Source organism: Falco punctatus (assembly GCF_963210335.1).
Source record: "Falco punctatus genome assembly, chromosome: 9".
Classification (NCBI taxonomy): domain Eukaryota; kingdom Metazoa; phylum Chordata; class Aves; order Falconiformes; family Falconidae; genus Falco; species Falco punctatus.
Window position 1 is genome coordinate 48262833 of NC_137589.1, and position 21866 is coordinate 48284698.

At 46.6% G+C, this 21866-nt stretch overlaps 1 protein-coding gene across 15 annotated transcripts in view; it reads right to left on the reverse strand.

Moving 5' to 3' along the window:
- The window catches only part of EXD3 (exonuclease 3'-5' domain containing 3), a 291634-nt gene that overhangs the window by 109180 nt on the left and 160588 nt on the right, over window positions 1-21866 (reverse strand). Inside the window, exon 21 of one of the 15 annotated variants that reach the window (XM_080400990.1) lies at window positions 19001-20425. The exons of the other annotated variants lie outside the window; for them this stretch is intronic. Coding sequence (XP_080257116.1) covers window positions 20254-20425 — 172 coding nt within the window. The 3' untranslated portion in view covers window positions 19001-20253. Of the gene's footprint in view, window positions 1-19000; window positions 20426-21866 lie in introns of those variants that run through there. 15 annotated transcript variants of the gene reach the window in all.

The following is a 21866-nucleotide window of genomic DNA, read 5'->3' on the forward strand; positions in this document are numbered from 1 at the left end:
ATCCTACTTTACAGACAGCCATAAAGTGAGGCAGAAAGGGGCTTCATGAGCTTCTATGGAAAATACAGCTTTGAACATCCTAATTTTATTTAGTTTAAATCATAACCATAGTGTTTCTATTAATGCTATTTATTATAATTTCTTTTTATTTAAACACGTACACAGAAGTAAAATAAAATAACGTTGCGTTAGGCTGTTTTAAAAACAAAAAACACAGACCAGATAAGAAAGATAGAAGACATCTTTCATGTGAAGAGATGGCTGTGGGTCACTAGAAAATACATAAAACCCAGCAATTTGCCTCTACACCAAGAAACAATAAAAAGGCATTTAAACACTCAGACAGGAGTTGTGAAAGCAGAGCAGGATTAATTCCACGGGAAGGAACGATTCCTCGCTCATCCACTTGAGCACAAAAGGGAAACATAAAAACCCACAACCCTGTCTTCTTTCTGTAGGAAAAACCAAGTCTTTTCTGTGCTTTGCAACAGGATGTTGCTTTTTCACGTCCATTAATTTATTTACCAAACACTGAATCTCCCCATAGATTTTAAGGTTAATAACACAATTTTGCTTGGATAAGTCCTCATTCTGTTATCACACACCGAAACGACATTAAATCCTGGGCTAACAACCCCAAGGGTTGGAGGATGCACCATGCTGGTACCTGAGTTCTAGTGATTAATCACATTATTTCTCCATGTGTCACTCCCCAGCAGCCGGCCAGTTCCAAACTCTTCCCACCTTTGAGATAAAACAGCTGATCTGACATGAAGCAGAAAAGAAAAAGAAATGCTAATAGCAATAGCTTAAACCTTGCAAGGACTCCCCTCTCTGGTGACTCAGAAAAGGAAACACAACCTGGGTTTCCAGCAGCAGAACCACAGCACTATAAAGTCAGGGAAAGCAAAGAATGAGAAATGGGCAAACTGGGGAAAGGAAGCCAAAGTGACTCAACGATACACCCAACTAGCATCGTCTGGACAGATAGAGTCTATCCAGAGAGACTCCAGCACAGACTGGAGCTTCATGCTGAAGGCAGATCAGCAACAGTGATGGCCATATCGCAGAGCCAAATGTTCCAACGTTAAACCAATTTCAGTTAGAGGTCACAAACAAGAAATACAGTCACAGTCCCGTTTGAGACATACTGCTCACACAGCCTGGAGCTGGTCTTCACCGAAGAACTTCTCCTGTGACCTTCATGCTACAGGTCCTCCCAGCTCTGTAAGGTGAGAGGGGGAGAAGAGCAGGACCAGCCCAGCAGATATGGGGCTGTTACCAGTCTTTGGAGAGCTGGAGCTGTTTCCAGTTTCTGCTGCCGGGCTGTTGTGACTCAGTGACAGTCTGAGCTTTCATCAGAAAAGGAAACATTCCTGACTTTCCATGTTGCAGACAAACGGAAGATTCTTTAGTACTTAAAGAAAAAGCCAAAGTCGCTTTCCTGCCTTATTATTAGTTTTTTTAAATTCACATCATTTCTTACGTTACCTCACTATTTTTCACTGTTTAGTGTTAACCACACTAAACCTTTCAGCCAGCCCTTCAGACATAATTCTCGTGACCAGAGCAGAAAGAAGTGCACTGTGTGTTAGAGGAAACAAAAGGACCGGTTAAAGATTTGCAGCCACTCTAGATAAAAGAAAAGGGATATTTTAATTAGAGTGGCCCTTCTACAGATCATGTCCAAACCACATCAAATACATACAAATACTGACTGCAGGAAATTAAAGTTGGAGACTTAGAAATACGAATAAATCAAGGAATTCTCACGCTTAACTTTGTCCTCTGACCCCCAAGGTCTCCTTTCCTGATCCACTTTCCTAACACAAACAGAAAGTGAGTCGATCTGCCAAAACAGGCCGTGTTCTCACCTCCACATGCCCACACAGCCCAAAAGCAATGAGTTCTCTCTCCACATCACTGCCCGTTTGGACGTGCATTACTGTAATTATTTCTCCAGTCACAATGGGCCGAGTCAGTGCTACTCAAAAGGCTCTGGCTCACACGTAGGCTCGCCTCCTCTTGCTGGGGTTTTTGGGCAATGATGCCTCTCCCATTCCCGCGGGACATCCTAAGCTTTTCACAGCCCCCTGCGATGCAGCTGCAGGGCACTGTCCTTGGCATCCCCCCTGGAAGATGCTCTGCTGAGCCGCGCTGGAACAAGAGCAGTGCTTCCTCCTTGGGGGATCCGTGCAAAATATCCAGAGATAAAACTCAGTGCAGAATTAGGAGACCTCAGCAAATGAGAACAAAATGAGTAGTTCTGGATTGTGTATATCATTCATCTAATGCCACTGAGATTAGAAAAGTAGCACTTCAGTTGTGCTGCGACAGTAACAGAAGCAGGGATATGGCATTTCCACATTGAAGAGGCAAAGGGTAAAGATAGGAAGATGGGGAGGACGTCAAGTGAATACACTGCAGAATCAAGCAGCTTGGGGTAATAACTGCGTGTTTCATAAGCTAGATACCAAAACCCAGCCTTCTTATCTTTGCTGCACAAAAAAAGAGAGGTGCTAGTCTAGCTGATGATCATAGACTGGCTTCAACACAATAGAGCAGGCACTGCTTGCTCTTCCAAGGGTGAGATAAACTGTCAAGTGAATTGGAGATTAACTATCCAGATGTAAATGAATTCATTGCTATGCAACTGATAGGGCTCAGGCCTGGTTTAGTGCAGGATGGAGTCAGGTTTGGAGAGCTCTCTCAATGGCCAAAGAATTTATAACCTGTATTCATGGCACTCCCTGTAAAGGGCCGCCTAACAATGCAGGAGCTTGCAAGCATTGTTCCTTTTGAAGGGCTTCACCACTCCGCCCCCACTCCTCTGCCCCCAGTTTACTCCCCTCCTCCCCGGATCCCCCAACAGACCCACTCCGCACCCTTCCCTCCTCCTGATCACACAGGAAAAAGCTGGGGGGAGGTGACCTCCATAGCAGAATTTGCTATTCATGTTCCGTTCCCCCTCACAAATCCTTAACTTCTTGTCTTTTTTTAATCTTTTTTCTCTTGAGAAAGAAAAGATCAAAGGGCTTGGGGCTGATGCTTTCTGAACTAGGCACTTTTTGCCATGGGAAAACAGCGACGGGGAAGGGCTACACAAAGATGCTTGTGACTGGGGGTGGGGGAGAGATGATGAGACAGGACTTTCTTCCATGAAAAAGCTTTCTGAATGCCTCTACCAAGCAGCCCTGCAAGCGAGATGCATCCATCCAGCATCCATCCCAGCCTGCCGGGTCTGACTGGGATACTGCAGCGGCAGCAACGAGAGCATGTTGTGTTTCACGGTCACACACGAACGGTGTTAATGCCTTCCAACGCCGAGGAAGGAAATCCGGAGTCCAGGTGTGCACTGCACTGCATGGCCCACAGCCACCACCAGCAGGTCCCTCCTGCGGCTACTGGAGCACGTGAACTGTGCAGACCTTGTCTGTAGCCCACTCGTTTCTTCCTCAGGAATACATTTTTCAAGAGAAGAAGAAACAGACACACTCACACGACTGCTCCAAGCTCAGAGGACAAAAAACACCCACCAAAGCGAGCGCATGTGGGGCTGTCCCACATGCCCCAGCCTCACCGTGTGCGCACAGCAGTGCGTCACCTTCACGTCTGCATCTGCACCCTGACCTCGAGCTGCCAAGCTTGTGCAGGGCTAAACACAGAGGCTGCTTTTCAAAGTTCTATTTAAAACATTCCCTAGTTCCAAAAAGACAAAGGATTATGTTCTGTATTTCCAAGCGATCCATTGCTGTATGGAGAAGAGTTAAAAGTTTCTATAATCACAAAGAAGAAAGGAGAGGGATGCAAAATACTTCCATCTCCCAAACTGGCGATGATGAGAGTTTATCTCAAGCAGGATTTTGAGGTCCCCATGCATCTTCCCAGGGCAATGTGGATTTTTCCTTCATTCAGTAATCCCGTTTTGTCACTGGCTGTCTTCTGCCAAGGTAGATGAGTCACAAAGCAGAAGCTACACACAAGTTAGAGATTTGTAACAAAGTATTGATATCAAATATTTCAGGGGAAAAAAATGCTCTTGGCCCAAAGGTTTGTGTAAGTTTCCAGCTGGAGATGGAACTTCAAAGCAGAGGCTCAAATCTCTAACGAGGGAACAAGCCTGCTGAGAAACCTTTAATCATTGTCGCTTGGACAAGCAACACACAAACAATCTCCCTTTCAGAGGTCTCCTGCTCCTGGGAAGTAGCTGTTTTGCACTTTTATGTTTTGGAAAAATGTTACCTAGGCTTGAAGGACTGATCTAAATTAAGCTTCTTACTTTAAACCTGGACTCAAGGCTTGCTGCCACAGAAAGGGAAATCTGCAAAGACTATTCAGTTGTCCAGGTTCGGTCCCACCGTCTCCTTTTCTAATAGGAATGCCTCATTTCTCTTCCCATTCATCTTTCCTGAGGACCATGACCCCTCCAGGGCTCTTCAGAGGGAGGCTGGGTCACCAGCATCTAGTTCTCTGACACTTCTGCTCTGGTCCCTGCTTTGCATTTTGGTTGAGCAAGAGCTTTCAGGGACTTTACAGTCTCATGGACTGCTGTCCTCTTCCAGAAGGTCTTGACACTGTCATGTTCTGCAACAAATAAACCACCATTCCAATCTCACCAGTAAATGACCTTTCCAGAGCCTTCAGGCTCACCTGCATTGAGCAGCTCAGGCACAACTGCCTCACTGTTCCTTCTGCTCTGGGATGCACAGGACACGGCGGGATCTGAGGCTTGCTTCACGCATTTCATGTTAAAATATTTTAGGAACAGCCTTACTTGTATTGCATTGACAAAAGCTTGTTTCTTGGCCAGTTTACACTCAAACTCATGTCAGGAGTATGTTCCTATGTGCTAATGACCATATGTCCCGATCCTACCTTCTCATACAGCAACTTCTGATTTAACTCACAAACGTCACATGAAAATCCGCTAAATGTGTCGCAGTGTAAATCCTGTGAGGGCTTCACTAACACACACCACAAACAAACTGCAGCACCCACAGTGCTGTAACAAATTATAGGTCTTACAGGAACACTGAAAATTCACACGACTTTTCTGCCTTCGAAGCTGGTTTCCTGACACAGACTTTAAGAATGTGTTTCCTCTGTAGGCTCAACAAATGCCTGAATCACGCTGGTGAGCCAAGGAGAACAGCTGCCTCTCTTCAGATTTGAACTACTTTCACCACCACCCCCAAAAACCAAGCACAGGAGCGTTCTCATTATTAAAGAGGATAAGTGTTCGTGCTGAAAGAAAAATGTAAATTGCTCTAAGAGAGATGCCAAATTAGCACAAGTGACCCACAACCAGAAATGCAAAAATTCTCTAGTGGAGATTTAAAGGCAGTTGAATGTCTCAGCAAATTAGCTCTAGGCTGCCATAATGACAAGCCTCCTCTTGCACTCATGCTACAATCGCTATAAAACAGTTGTCATTCCAAAGCGTTTCTGATTAATTTTGCTCTACTGCTGGGGAAGAAAATACAAAATGTCACCATCATAAAACTGCCAGATGTGCTTGCTCGCTTAAATCATACAGACCCTTCAGGTGACAAATGTCTCCCTTGCTCTTCCAGCTTTGCCAGTGCAAACCAGGCACTTCTGTTGAGTACTGAGTTTCTTTTGAGCTAGAGTAACAATCCTGCTCAACTCAGATGAGGTTCTGTAAAATGAATTATTGTCCAAGAGAGGTGAGAGACACAGGGTGCATGTGACAAATCTAGCAGCAAAGCTTCTGCTCTGGGATCAAAGGCAGTGCAGGCACATGACATGAAGCACTAACACAACACAAAATTAGGGAGCCAGTTCATACTCCTACTAAAAAAAAAAAAAATATTTCAAAAATTCAAACTGACTTGTCTTGGCTGGCTTTCAGCTGGAAGGGTACTACCCTTCCTGACAAATCAGTCACCCTCTGTCCCCTTCCAGCTGGCACTGGGATAAGTGATCCTGCCCTTCACACCAAAGCAGCCGTACAGCCAGCCCCGACCCAGCCCAACCGTACAACCTGCAGCAGGAACAGTGGCAACAAATCGCTCCTCTTTAAGGGTCACCCAAACAAGATTTGCAGTCAGGCCTTCTAGGAAGAAAATGTCATTTTTATACAGGTCTGTATGTCATCATAAGGATCTACACAAGTGGCAAGCCCTCCTGGTTTTCCTTTCCCTGGTCAGCAAGGACTTACTGTTTTTTTCCCAGTATGTCCATGCATACTTCGAAAAAACCCAGCAGCTCAAAAGTGCTTTTGATGGAATCCTATAGGCCTAAAGTATTTGATTAGCAATTTATCACAAGTACTAAAAGCACACTGCAAGCACATTAAGAAACACCATGCCTACAAGATACAGCAAGGCTGTAGTAACATGCACAGAGTAGAAACACAGGATGCACAGAGAGAGAAACCCCCTTGGTGGCACTGACTGCAACTAAGGCTTTTTGGGAACATTGTTGGATGTCTCCATAAGCTGAAAAACTACAGTGTTACCATTATTAAAATGCTCCCTATAAGGAGAAAAGCAGGGCCAGTGCTCCAAGGAGACATGCATGGAGCCTTGTTCCCTTTCTAAAAATGAATCCTGATGAATATGTGACCTTTTTATGACTCCTTCCCTACTAACAAACTGCCTTCAGAGAAAGAACGTGAATATACGTTTGAAGCACACACTAGCAGAAACTGAATTGTGAAGATGTAAACTGCAGAGTCTGCACCAGAAACCTACATTTATCAGTTGTTTCCACCCAGACAGGGGACAGAAATAAATCAATAGATGAATTCAACCTTTCAAACACCCAAAGTGTCCAACGAGCACCCTGAGTGAACTCTAATGAAGACATAGATAAAGATTTGTTGATTGCGGCTGAATTCTTCTCAGTAGCCCAGAGGAGAGGGATACACAAATCCCCCTAAATTTGGTGGGAGCTGGGTTCCTCATGTCCACAGCCACCAACAAAACATGACGCCTGGAGTTCCTCAGCAAGCAATCTTAAACCCAACACAATAAACAGGCGTAACAAAGCCACTAGCTGTCTTCAGATAATTTCTCCACATATTTATAAGAGGTTTGTATGTTCCTCATTACCAGGGGAAAAGCCCTAAAAGACATGAAGCAGGTCCATGCAACGCCTGGGTGACCCTGCATGGTGTGGGGCATGCCCTCTTCAACAGCAACTCTCCACTTGAGACCAGCTTGCTCCCACCAAGAGCCCGGAGGTGACACTGCCAGTGTGCCACCCGTCACAACGTCACCTGAAACGCCCGTTTGAAACACAGCAGCTCAGCAGGACTTCCCACCCGCACGCCATAGCGATTCCAAGCGCGGGCAGGGGGATTCCTCACACTGCACCCCTCTGCGGGAGCTGAGAGCATGAGCGATGGAGACTGGACAAGATGCAGAGCTGCTCCCTGACACGCATCAGCCCCGGCTCCCAACAGTGTGGGCACCTCCAGGCCAGCAAAGGCAACACTGGCCACCCCACTGCAGCTCACGTGTGCTGCCATCAGGCCCGCGGGCAGGACCTCATGGCACCAGGAGCTACCCTGAGCTATGCAGTGTGGTGAACAATGTTTCCTCCAGCTTCTCCTCCTCATTCCTATCTCATCTTTACTTTCTCCCTACCCATTGGGTGATGCTCTATAGCAGCACCTGTCACCGCAGCACCCGAGCACACCACATGAAGACAGAAAGCCCCCAAAGGCCTGATTTTCTTCCCGACTTTGTCATTTTGCTTTTACATTTCAATTAGTTTCATGACAACAGGCTGTGAATCCACGAAGATCGCCGTAGCAGCCAGAGAGCAAGGAAGAGAGCTGTTGTTACAAGCATAAACTTTTCTCTAATGGCAGCTTGGAAAAGTACTGAATCACGTTTCTTGTCCAAATGTGCTCTGCTCTGCAGTCGCCCATTAAGCGGTGAGTAAATAGTTTCCCATAGAAGCCCAAGGGCCTGTGAAAGAGCCCGACAGAATCTTATTCCCTCTGACTTCCAAAACCCATTAACTTCTCCGTCTTTATAACCGCCCCAACCGGCAGGGGTTTTGGGGAATACACTTCTGCACAGAGAAGCAGGAGCTCCGAGGCTGGAGGTGGCCAGGGCTGCAGCCAGGGAAGCCACTGGCAGAGTCCCCTTTGCCCTGCTGCTGGCACTGCGGTGTGGGACCCCCACCCAGTGGGTACCCCGGCTTGGCCCACCGGCAGGTAAGCGCAGCCAAAAAGTGGCAGCTTTCTGCAGCTACAGGGAGTTTCCTGGAAAAGCGGCATGGCAAGCCCGGTTCTGGACGGCGCCTTGCTGCAGGACTCCCTCCCATTGGCTGTAATTTCTCCATCTCAACCACAAGTTCAGAAAATAACGTAATGAAAACAGTCTTTTTTCTTCTCTTCCTTTTTTTTTTTCTTTTTTTTTTTTTTTTCCATTGCTCATTTTATTTTACTGAGCTACTGCATACGGAGCCGAATCTTTATTTTGGCTCATGTCCTCTTGCAATATCATTACCCGCGCGCAAAGGAAAAGCCCTCTGGAGATTTCCAATCCAAACAGGCCCTTGTTTTATCTACAACTATTTGAGTACATGACCTCAGATAACCCCGTGGCCAACTGTGTGCCAAATTCAAACTGCAGCCATGGGAACTTTAAATACAGAGAAGATTTTCCAGCTTCCCTCTGAAGGGAAGACATCGAGTTTCTTGCTCTCTTTGGGTCCGATGGAGACGGGATGCTGGGCTGTGCCCATGGGAGCGTGTCCACGGAGCTGCAATGCCACTGCTGTGCCATCACGTTCACCTCCGCCGCGGGAGGCTGTTTGGTTTAGGCAGCAGCACAACTGACCTCCGCTACGTACAGTCACTGTCCCCTTTGCTTCTCAGGGTACTGCTTGGGCTTCAGATTACTGCAAAGACAAACAGCTGCACTTGGGCCAACAGACTCATATGTAAGACTGTGTTTGGATTACTCTGGACAGGGGAGGTTTTTCATCTTCATTAGCCTGCTGCTCACAGCCATATCTGCAGTTTCTCACTGGGTCAGAGCCTCCTGCTCTCTACTGCTGTTTATGAATCTAAATAAATCAATTAATCTGGTATTTTGAATGAAATTTGGGAGACTTCGGCAGCTGGTGTTTCACAGACATTCAGTGCACGTGGGTACCTAACTCTGCAAGTCCTTGGAAAACACCAGCCCAGAGTATTTAGGCACAGGCATCAGTGGTAAGTATTTTTCACAGCAGTGACCACTTGCTTTTTCTCCCCAGATCAATACTTCTTCATGTTACCATAAATGCATTAATACAAAAAAGAAGAATGAATCCTAGAGCTGAATGCAAGCACAGAGGAAAAAAAAAACAACTACCCAAGCTCTAGGAACAGCACAGGAATTCGGTCTTGACAGTGTCTGTATCAGTTTCCAACACTGTCACACTGAACACATGCCCACATTATTTCATGTCGGGAACCAACCTCAGTGAGAAGGGCACAGCCCAGCGACCCCTCGAGAGCTGCTCTGTTTCTCCTCACTGGGATTTTCATGTCTGTGCAATGGGGCACTCGCCCCTGCGGAGCTGCGCTGAGGACACCGGTGCATTTCGCAAGCAGCTCTCCCAGCTGCACACCAGGCTTCCCGGGACTCAGTGCAGAAACACTGGGTTTAAAATAGAGCATTTAAGCGAAGGCAGCTTCAACACGGGGACAAAAAGCACGACTCAGATGCTAGGCACTGCTTTTGCATCTCAAGCAGCCCCGTTGCCTCGGCCGGGGCCCCTGGGCACCACAGCTCCTGGAGCAAGGCTGCGTTCAGCACCAGCTGCCGGGCAGGCTGGTCACACAAACCTGGGGCACTTCTCGGCTGTAGGCAGCCATACATTCGTATGCATTATCTAGAGACCTCTGCATTTCAAGGCTGTTGCTATTTTGATCTTTACAACCCTTGGAAAAAATGAGTTCAATTAAGTCTCATCATTATGAATTTACATAAGGTCACTTCAAGGCTTCGTGTATTTCCTCTGGTTCTGATCTCAGTGCTCTTGGTGTTTCCTCTCTTCATTTATAACCCCGTTGCTGTAGGGCATTCCAAGTAAATCATCCACCACCAGTTTCCTCTCTTCAGCAACATGCATCAAGCTTTTCATTCAGGCTAAATGAAGCTTCAACTACTCTGTACAACAGTAGCCCAGTTAAAGGCACAGCATCACTTTGAGGGGTGGCAGTTTTCCCCTCAATAAAAATATGAAATTATTTTAATAGATAAGAGAAGGTATTGATTTTGTTTCTTTTAGCAGGAGGAAAGATTTAGTTGCATTTCTTAGCACAAGCGCAAGCAATGAACCAATTCTTACATATTCTGTGGGAAATTCATTTGCTGATCACCGAGAAGAACCCTTTCCACTATGAATAAATAGAGAAACATGCTCAGAAGCTGTGAACTGTATTCAGACATGATGCAAAACTGTGGCAAGGTGCACATCGGCTACAAGCTGATCAAAATGGTATGGTCTGTGTTTGCAACAGGAATAAGCACCCACCTGACTGCACCCCTCGTTTATAAAGCTGAAGAACAAATCTGAACCAAACTAGAGTTTTGAACTGCCAGAAGGGTCCAAAATTAGAAGATATTAACAGGGTTCGTCTCCTGAGCCAAGACCGAACAGCCACAGAGGACCGGCCACCCTCCTCACTGAGTCCCTCCCTGGCACACTGCGCAGCACCAGCCAAATGCTCTTCGTTGGGCTGGGACCGCACCGACAAGGGCTGTCGAAGCGCCGGCCTGAGCTCTTTCAGCTGTGGGCTCGCAAGGGCTTTGGCCAGAGGCAGAGTCCTCCTGCCCCCCCTCCCGTGCAGCCACGCATCTGGGCAGCTGCAAAGCGAACCAGACTGGGGAACTGAGCTGGGTTAAAATTAACCATCTGGTTTTGACAGGTCCGTTTCAACTGGGATCAGTTCCCTGATCCAGCGACCCTGCAGTTAAACAAGCACTTGTGTTGGGACCAGGGGATATTAGAGAGGCACTGGGGTAGGGGAGAGGTGAGGGAAGAGGCACGGCTTCATCTGGCAGCAGCATCCACCTACGACGACACAAAACTCTCATGAAATCATGGCGTAAGTGTCCCAGTCCCATTTCCAAGAAGCCCTTGGGGATCCTCAAGTGTTTTTCTGCCTCTCATCTGAAAATGGCACGTAGGAGCCCAGCTCATGCAGAAATCATTCACATTCCTATTTGTAACCCATAAATATCGCTGGACCATCACTACCGACTTGGGAAGAATTAAACTTGTCGTACCACTGATACAGACCCTGGCTTAATTTTCCAAAGCTTTTCCTATTTCTCTGCAATTGTCAAAAAGGGTATTTTCAACATTAAAACGCCTCAAACTAATGGGGATACTTTCCACCTAACCTTTTTCCCCTCTTTATTACATGTCCTCTACTGACACAGCTATCTCTCTCCTGCTAAGCAACCGGCTATATACGCATGGATGAGTCTTTGCAACTGAAAAAATAACTAGGCTGATGCAGCTTAGGTAGGAGAATCTGACTGTGTGCATTCCTCCTGCGGCTGGCCCCAGGAAAAGGACACCCTGCTACTTTTAAACCTGGGAGGTCTTTGAGACTTTGGCAGAAATCCCCTGGGAGGCCCGTCATTAGCCATTTAAAACTGTCTATAGTATAGGGCTGAATTGAAGCGTGGGACAAAGCCCCTGCAGAGCTATCTGTCAGGAAAGGCTCCCGATACTGGCAGGGGCTGTTAACAGTAACAATGATGACAATATAGTGGGGATTTTCAGGGGTGGGGACTTCAAAGAAACCCTAAAGAGGTATTTTTCATTAAGAAGTAAGAAAGCAGCTGAGTATTGTTTTTTTGCACTAAAGCTGAATATGAATGTTACTGCAGTAAGTCACAGATGAGCGACAGCATAAATTGATGCTGATTTAAATATGCATGTGCCGCTTTTCCACACTGCTCCCATTACCTTGGTTCTGCATTACCTGGATAAGACAGCAGCCCTTGAACCATCCCTCATGCTGCTTACCCTGGGATCCTCCAGCGCTTACAACACCAGTAAGCAGCCAGCAAGCCCCTTACGTGCCATTGCTCTGGTCTTACAGGCGGGCAGTCTAGTGCTGTACCAGCATGGTAATTCAGGGTCTCAGCCTGAACCGCTTGGTCACCCACAGCCTCCCCACTGGCTGACTGGCCAGCTCAAACTGGAAGCGAGCCCGTGTCTCTCTCTGCAGGAATGACACAGAAACCACAGTCGGCAGGCAGGCAGAGTCAAGAGGGGCTTTGCTGCATTGGTCCACAGGGACTTTTCTGCATTGAATCCCCAAATCTGTGATTCTATCAGGGAGAAAAGGAAGATGATCACAAAAAAAGTGTAAGATGGACACCTGCTACACTCCTGCTACAGCAAATCCTTCTCCTAATTCTAAGAATTTACTAATTACACTGTTGTTTACTGCATGGACCATGATGACGAGCCTGTGAAGACAGGTGCATGGACAAAACCATAAACAAGAATATTCAGTCAGAAGCCATGGCCTGCCCTCGCCAGCCATCTCCCGGCTGAGGTGACCAAAGGGCTCTGCAAGCCCAGCAAGATCCAAACCTTGCACCCACCTCTCAGCCAACCTTTTTGCTTTGTCAGGCTGGGGCTCGCTCAGCCCTGGCTGGATTTAGGAGCACTGTGCTGCTCATGAGCCCAGTCCCACCATGACCACCTGTGATCTGGGTCCCTTTGAACTGAACCCAGGGCCAGCTTCCCCCCCTCCCAGCCAAACCCTGAAGCTATCATATCAAGTCAGCACAGAGAAAGTGCCCTCAGGGTTTGCTGAGCAGATTGACTTTCACACCTCACTGGCCACACAGAAGAAACCCAATCTAAACAGCGTAACTTTGCATAACCGATTATTTTCACTGGGGTAATTTGAGCCCTCCAGTAAATGCCAGTAAATGCCGTTGGTCCAGGGAAGGCCCCGCTCAGGGGCAGGGGAGGAATGGCCCAACTGCAGGAGGCAGCCAGAGCAAAGGCTCCTCAGGGTGGGGAAGGGCTGGTCCCTGCTCTGGGATGGGTTTACTCCTGGGAGTGAAGGCTCAGTCCTTTGGCACAGGCCAGTGTCTGCACAGAAGGAAGTGCGAAGAACATCTTTTTAGTGCCCGACTCATTTATATAGTCAGAAATCGAAGTGTGCAAAAATAAGCCAAGGGAAGCATGCTGTCCAGGCTGGTTTGCAAGAAGCTGCCCGGCCTTACTTTATGTCTTTTTAACTTTCTTTTCCACGATGTCCCACATTTTGAGAGGCTTCAGCTTTCAGGCTGACTCCCCAGTGACCTATTATTCTTGCACATCGATCACTCCATCCTGTCACTGAACAGCCATTCACATGACCCCGTTCGTAGGGAACCATGTTCCTCCTCTGACTCCTCTGTCACCAACTTCCTTCTCTCCAACCACCAGCTCATTTCCTCCTGCAGGACCCTGCTCAGTGATCTCCCCCTCTTTAAAGTCCATGAAATCAGACTGTCAAATTAAAACCCTAACAGCTGCAGAGATGAGTGGTCTGCCCATACTGCTGCAGGACAGCCATGCTTGCTGCCATGCCACAGGCAGGGGCACTGCCCCAGGAAGGGGCTGCCAGAGGCAGTGGTCCATGCCATCAGTACACACCCAAGACGTAACTTGCTCCTGTGGTCCCTTGTGACGCCAAAGCATTGATCCATCTGCAAATGGGGACTCTCATTTCAGCCAGATCAGTCTCCACATCTGGCTCCCCACCTGCCCCCTCCCCAAGCATGAGCTGTAAACATGAGGGTCGGACAAGTGGGTAGGGGACAGGGGGTGCTGGGCCACTCTCCTGGCTGCAAGACACCTGATTGTAACTACAATCATTTTAAGGGGCAGTCTGGAAAATAAACCTGGCTGTGCTCACCTTAAACATAGGATACTCTTCAACTCCACTAAAATGCTTCAGTAGGAGTAGCTCCCCCAGAAACCACCAAGAGAAAAGCTGAGGTGGAGGTAGGAATGAAGAAATTAGTGGAGATAAGAGAAACAGGCTCTCCCCTGCATCTTCCCCCAGCACTTCCCTAAATAAAAGGACAATTGACTCAGACTGCGTATCTTGAATTAAGACAGGTAAATCATCTAAATCCACTTGTCCAGAGAAAATGTTCTGACTCACAAGAAGCATGCCGTGAATGTTACATTTTCCACCTTTGCCAAAACTCCTATACTATCATTTCTCCCTCTAAGCTATCGCTGCTGGTGTCAGGAAACTGGAGGGTACTGGGCTGCCCTCTGGAAGAAGTTTTGTGCCATTAGGGACTTTGTTCCAGATTAGCACACTCTCACATAAGCTCACTATAAAAACCTTCCTGCTACCAGGGATTTCTATTGCCTTCTTGGGGGAAGAGAGAGAAAAGTTTATCCTGAGCCTCTTATAAATGACTGATTAAATGACAGCATCCATACCTAGGTCAACAAAATCCAGCTTTGGGCTTACAGCACACAATATAGCCGTATGCCATCAAGATAACTGCAAAATACCTTCTTCTTCAAGACTGACACTATGTATGAACTGAGAAACTAATTTAAAAGTTTTCTGTTTCTCTTTTCATCAGGATAATGCTTTACCTGTCTCTGTTTCTGAAACACTGTATGATCTTTGAGATGAAAGGGTTTACAGAAACACAAAACAGTCTCTTCTTACGTCAAGTAAGTCACTTAGATCATGTACACCTTATGGGGACAAGGCTTTCTTAAAAAGCCCAAACCCTACATACACTGCTTATCATCTTCACTGTTAGTTGAAAATGCCTTTGCAGCAGTAGATGAAGGACAAAATGTTATACATGCCACAGGAGTCCACAGATGTATGGTTTTGGCATAGGGTGTCATCTCATCCAATTAATAATATGAATAACAGATATAGTTCATTTTATGCCAGTAGGAAGTTACACAGTTTAATGCCTAAAGGTCTTCAGATAAATGCTGTCGAGCAATTACAGATCTGGCAAATTCTGCAATGAAGCCAAGTATGTGTAGCTCAGTGCATAATGCTGACTCAAACTAAAGCTTCAAAAATGCCTCGAGATCAGACATTCTTGTGAAGGAACAAAGGTCTGCTGCTGCTATTAACAGCTGCCCAGACAAACACTGCAAATCTTGGATGACTGCAAAATTGTTCGTTCCCCTGAAGCACGTAGCAGGATTTAATTGCATTTGCAATAACAGGACAATGGTTTTGTGCAGAATTCTCAACAGAGATTGAGAAAACATCGCCGTGGTACTACCTGTGCTACAAGATGGCCCACATCAAACTGTTTGGAAGGCTCCCATCTGACACTATTCAATCATCTTGATCTATGAACTGCAAATAAAGGTCTGGAGGCCTTCTGGATAGGTTCAAATCAATTCACTCCACCTGAACTACTAATGGAGCTAGTCACTACGTTGTGAAAACAAGAACTTTGACATTATTTAACTTTTAATGTACAAGGTCTCTCAAATAGCAAGACCGAGTGATTGTATTGCTGGTTTATACGTAGGATTATCATCTTGAGAACGCACCAGTTTAAATTTACAGCCATTCAAACACTGGGAGTTGGACATCCCATCCTTACCATGACATACAAACAAAGAACATTATAAGGGCACCAATGTCAAAAAGGAGGAGCAACTCCACAGTGTATAAAACATGGGAATTTTGACTTCTTGACACAGTCAATACCCTGAACTCTGACCTCAGGAGGCACAGGGGACTGGAAACCAACAGAACTTAAATTGGCTACAAATCTCTTGTTTTCTCATGACATTTGAGAGAAAACATGGGGACAGTTTCTTTGGGACACATGGGAGTTATAGCTGTGTCACTGCCTTCTCCAGAGAGTTCTTCGCCTTCCTTACAGTCACTCCATCACTGTCACCCACTGACCTTTCATTACTTTCTCCCAGTGCACCAGCATCACTGCTGACCAATGCACTTCACAGTCTGTCCAAACCCATGAGAGGAAGAAAAAGCCTTGTACAGAACTGTATAAAAGGACATTTACTCTGCACTACATTGTGTCTTCTTTTCTATGCTAGTCTAAATACAAGTGCTGTTTTCACTGCCAATCGTTGTTTGCTTGTGCTGTTTCCACTGGCTAAAACCAGCATTTTTCCAGCTAGTGTTGCCCTCCAGGAAAAAACACACATTCATACCTTTCTTGCATTTAGCACAGGAGAACAAAACTAGTTCCCAGGAATAAGGATGACTTCCTCAAAAGAAAACATTTGCTGTCAGCTGAGGTTTGACCTCTAATGGCTAATTTGGCATCATCATTTTGAGCATTGTAATACATAACACCGTGAAAAATTAACAGCTTTCCCCCCCCTGAAGTTTAATATCCGCCTGCAGCTTTGCAAGTGAAAATAAGAGAAAGGAAATAAATACACAAACCGAAACCTCGGGTATAGTCTCTCACATACGTCCACAAAAAGAACCTAAAGACAACGATCTGTAAAGGAAATTTCACTGGAAATCAAGCTTTTACAGACACTGAGAAAGAAAGTCTGCAACATGAGACCGTCTTCCTTGAAGAAACACAGCTGATCTGCTGCATTCCCATATCTGACTTCCAGTGGTCTGTGTAAAACATAAACTTCACGCTAACCCTATGAAAACAGTCAACATGCTAGAGAGACAACAGTCTGCTCCGAGCTGGTGAAAGGGGAAAAAAAAAGTCTCAGGCTGTCATTCTTCCCTTGCTGTGACCTTCATGCTCCACTGAATTTCTGAAGATACTGAAATCTTGGCAGGGAAGTGTACAGTCTGTGGGAACCAGGCAGCACTGTCCGGGCTGGCTGGTGAGAATTAGGCCCAGTCGAGCCCTTTTTTGGGGGGGCTCTGAGCTTTACATGGACAGCAGCACAGTGCAAAGCAATCTACAGGCTGGGAATTTTACAGGATTGGTGCTGATTGGTGCACTCATGCATTGCGTGGCAGAGCTGGAGCAGGCAGCGTGCTGCCCACCCTCGTGCCCTGCATCCACGAGCGGGGGGTTTTGCTCAGTTCCCGCTGGGAACCCCACCTGGGAACCTGGACGAGGTGCTTTGCTTCGGCATGCCCCCATGTCCTTGCAAGCAATGGCGAGCACTCACCACGAGCTCTCACCAGAGTTTATAAAGCCTTAGCGATCAGCAAATAAAAATCTCAACCGGAGACTTGAGAGGAGCACAATTTGCCACGACAAATTATCACAAACCCTGATGCTATTTAAGGACCGTCGTGTAGAGCCACTCCAAATAAAAAGAGCTACATCCCTGTGAATGAAACGCCGCTGCGCCAGGGCTAGGTGCATTCACGACTGAATGCTCACATTCAGACAGTCGCGGGACAAGTACCTTTTGAGGTCAATTCGCTCCCTCCACAATGTCTGTAGAGGCAGAATAATACCAGCTGTGCTTCCTGGCCAGTCTCAGCAGCACAAGTTGCAGATTACATCTAAATTGCCAAGCCCAGGATAAACAAAAAGATTAAGAGGGCCTTACCCTTTGTGTGGAACAATCACACTCTGAAGCAAGAAATCACAGCCTACGTAGTGGGTAGGCACAGGGCTGAGTTTTCGGTTTAGGTTAAGGGCTGGTGAGGAGTAAGCAGCTAACTTACACATCTGGGGAAACCACAGATGCTGTTAATCACAGGTTTTCCTGACCTGTAGGCGCTGACAAATTACATCCTATGGATGAACCTTTCATTAAACCACAGATGCTTTCAAAATGATATTCTCTTTCTCAGCATTCCCAAGACGACCAAATCCAGCACACATGACCCTTCTTAATTCTTCATTTAGATGGTGACATGGCTTTTTCCAAAGAGGTTTCAGGGCTGAAAGGAAGTAAATAGGGACGCGATGTTACGTCAGTGGAAGGCATCTCAAAAGCTGAAACGCCGGCTTCAAGAAGTGACATTTTCAAAAATTCTTTGATGGTCGCCTCAGCCCCATTACAGTTGAAGATGCTTTTTGTCCTAAGCAACTCCTGAGACAAATCCCTCGCTGTCTGCTGGGGCAGAACCATTTTACAAAATGCGTAGCCTTCAAATTCTACTGGTTTTTCACTGCGCGTGGGGAAGGACAACTGGTACATCTAAAAGAATAAAATGACTGTTGCTCAGGCCAGGAAAGGTGACCACAGAATAAAATTGCCCCACTTCCATGACACGCTAGAGCATGGAGATAGCTGCTCGGCTCACAAGTTAGTGAGAAAGATGATGTCTGGCAGTTCTCATCATCATCTGGACCGACAGAGCAACCCACATAAAAGGAACAAAAAAGCCTGCTGATCAGATTGGTGTGACAGAGGCTCATGAGAGACATGCACATTTTCAATCTAAACGACAGCTTGAGGGATCTATATTACTAATTATCGACTAATATTGCCAGAGTTCCCAGGCTGGCTTCAAAGGTTCTCGCAAAGTGCCCCAAGCACAGGGTTTCTCATCTAATCATAAGGTCTTTTTCTTTGTCCCTGCTAAATGGATTGCTCCATACTGGGCTCCCTCTGCGTAAATCAGCTTGCACATGATGAGCTTTGCAGCAATGAAATTCGTTACCTTAACCACAAAAAACCAGAAACATTTGCTGTAACTGCTAGAACACTTTTGCACCTAATTTCAAAAAAAATGGTGGTTTCCTCTCTTCCTCCCCCCTCCTCCCCGCCTACTCCTAATTCCATGCTGACACCTTTCTAAAAGGCTGGGGTGAGCGGCTTTGAAAGAGCAGGGAAGGGGGGGTGGGGGAAGATATCAGATCTCCAGACAATGAAATAAAGCAGCTATCTCGCACATCCTGCAGCGCTCAGGCTGAGGTCATAAGTTAAACAGGACATCAGAATAGGTGATGTAATTTGCTTATTTAGGATCAGAACATTCAGTGAAGTGAAAGAGACAACCTATTTAAATTTGCAGATAATCCTATAATAAATGCAGGGCTGTTCAGTTGCAGAAGCTGCAGCTGGAGCCTAAAATTTTTTTCACCTGCAATCATTTTTTCCTTGCAGGAAAGCCTTGAAACCTCACCTGAGGTCAGCGTCCCATTGCGTTAGGTATTGTTCAAACAGGGTCCCTGTCCTGGACAGCTTAAAGGCTAAAGGTTAAGTCAAACAGAGGGTGGGAAAGGAAAGAGAAGCCCAAGGGAGGCAAGGAGGTGGCACAGCCATACTGTGCGATCCAGGTCCCCCAGCCCACTCCCTCCCTTGCATAAGAGCAAAACTTCGGACTCAAAATTGAGCTGAGCAGCAGTTACACTTTTTAAGTAAAGTACAGTTCAGCCTTTCTGAAGATGGACAGGCCCTTCTGGCTCCAAATCTGTCTGCAGAGCCTCAAACCAGCAAGGATTTTACAGCAGAGTTACAAACCTTTAACTACAAGGTTCTTCTATAACAGGAGTAATTTATCGGTGATCCTGTACAACACCGAACACAGTGTTTTCCCTTCAAACCTTCGTGACAAATACTTGCGAGATAAAGATTTAAAGCTAACAACTTGCACTGTTTATCTCCTCAGTTTATCACCATTCAAACCGTTATTTCACCCTGACAGTGCTGCACAGAGCGGCATTACTCACAACTGAGGGCTGCCAGCCCCTTGCCTGAATTTATCTTCTTCGACACAAGTGTTTTTTCACTGACAAGAAGCTGGCTAGGCCAGACACCATACCTTAGCCTAAGGAAGCACAATGCTGGGGACCCCAGGCTCACCGAGAAGGAGGGCATACACCAAGAGGCATTGCACACCCTGCCAGGTCAGTAGATGCAGTCTATACTTGCTTCAGATGGATCTTCAGACGACACAGAAAAGCAAGATGGAAAAAACCAGGCCAGCCATACAGGTAATACCTGTTAAACATGTCTGTTTTCAAGAGTTTCCTTATGAGACGGGAATGGAGTTCATGTCTACCTGCTGTCCTACCCGGCCCTACCCGAGTGTCAAAGCAGGCACACATGCCCTATGCACGGACACAACAGCTGAGCGAGGGGGGCTGCGGCACCAGGAGGGGTGGGCGATAACCCCTCCTTGAATGGATGGACCTGTGAGAGAAACCAAATTTCAGCCCCCCCCCCCCTAAAATTACCTAGCTGTCAGGTGTTTGCATCCAGCACTGTAGCCATCCAGTAGGTCACCTTCTTTAGCAGGTTTGGGTTTTTTTCTTTCTTAAATGCAAGTTGTGTGTTAGAACTTCCTCCAAGTTGTCAAGAGCAGAGGATCACTGATTTTCCACTCGAGCACATTTGCTAGCTGGCCCTAAGGCTGTTTACAACAGCCCCTGAAAACTCCACAAAGATCTTCCTGCATCGTGTAAGGGACCAATGTGCCAAATTTATCATGTAAGAATTCCCCCCAGCACGCATTTCATACCACCTCTTTCTGAAGGAGTCACTTTTGGATATCTGGAAAGAAGAAAAGCTATATACAAGATATTCAAGCGTGTGCAGAGGTGACAGCCAAAAGACATTTGCATTTCAAACAGAGGGAATGGGCTTATTTCAAATATTTTAAGGTTGTGAAAATTAAGGACTTCTCGGGAGCTTTTTGCATATCACCAAAAGACAGAACTCATCTTATTTTCACTCAGCCCTCCTAAAATGTTGCACTGAAGGCAACGCCGGGCCTGGCTAAAGCTACTGTGCAGAGGTGACTTCTCCATGACCATCACTGAGTCCTTAAAATGCAGGAGAGACACATGCAATGAGAAGATCACACTTGGCAGGCCATAACCGACGCTACCAGCAGTAGTCTCCATTTCTGGAGCCTTTAAGCAGATCAACCAAGTCAAAGCCCAGCACAACTGAAAGCAGAAATGCCGAGAAGCCCATGGGTGAAATCCTCTGTGTGCTTGCTGCTCTAAGTCACACAGAGGTAACAGTATTTGCCATTGTTTTAACAAAATAGGGCTGGTTTTTGGCAGGGTTACAAAGCAAGCCCATTCTTTATATCTGCGAAAGAGAGACCATCCATCCCTGCCGAGGGAGCTGACAGAGGAAACATATTTTACAGCAATCTTGGGTACAACATTGAATTGGGACCTATTTTTACCATGTGCTCTGCACTACACGCATTAATTGTTACAGCAACAATATTTGCTGACATATTCACTCAAATCATTTACAGAATAGAAGCCCAAGAGACAAAACAAGCCCTTGCTCCATGAGACAGAGAGAGTCAGGCAGGATGCCACATTGCTTCCTGTGACACACAGAAAACGCTTATCTACAATGGATGACCACAGCTGATAACCCATCCCCAGTGCACTGGCAAGCACAACGGGGCTGGTCTTCGCTGCCCGGCCCACAGGTCAGGTACTGGCCGGCCAAGCTCCACGAAGGCAAGGCAGGAGAGTGGCCCAGGTTATGAATCAGTATCAGCCAGCCTCCTCCTCCTCCTGCTGAGCATGTAAACAGCAGCATTTGGGTGTTTCTGGAGCCCTGGCCTGCACGCCACCATCGCTGCCCCGCACGCCACCATCGCTGCCCTGCTACAGGGACAGCCGAATCGGTCACCCGTTAGCAATTCACCAATTCACGTTCCTACAAGGAGGTTGCAGACCTCACAGCAGTTTGCAGGCCCTGAGGTCTGTAACCTGCTTAAAGACCAGAACAGGCAGGATGGAAGGCAGAGCTCAGCAGTTTTAAGTATCTAGCCTCCATCCTAATTAAGGCCAATTAGGTTTGCAGAGAATTAGAATGTTTTAGAAAGAACTTACAAATGAAGTGCGGATGTCTCTGTTGGCCACAGTGGCCCCAGAGCACCCTCTTAAAAGCAGAAATTTGCAGTTTTTGACACGGGCAGTCAATACTCCGCAGTTACGCAATATGAGCCTCCTCACCCTGCTGCCCACCGCTCACCC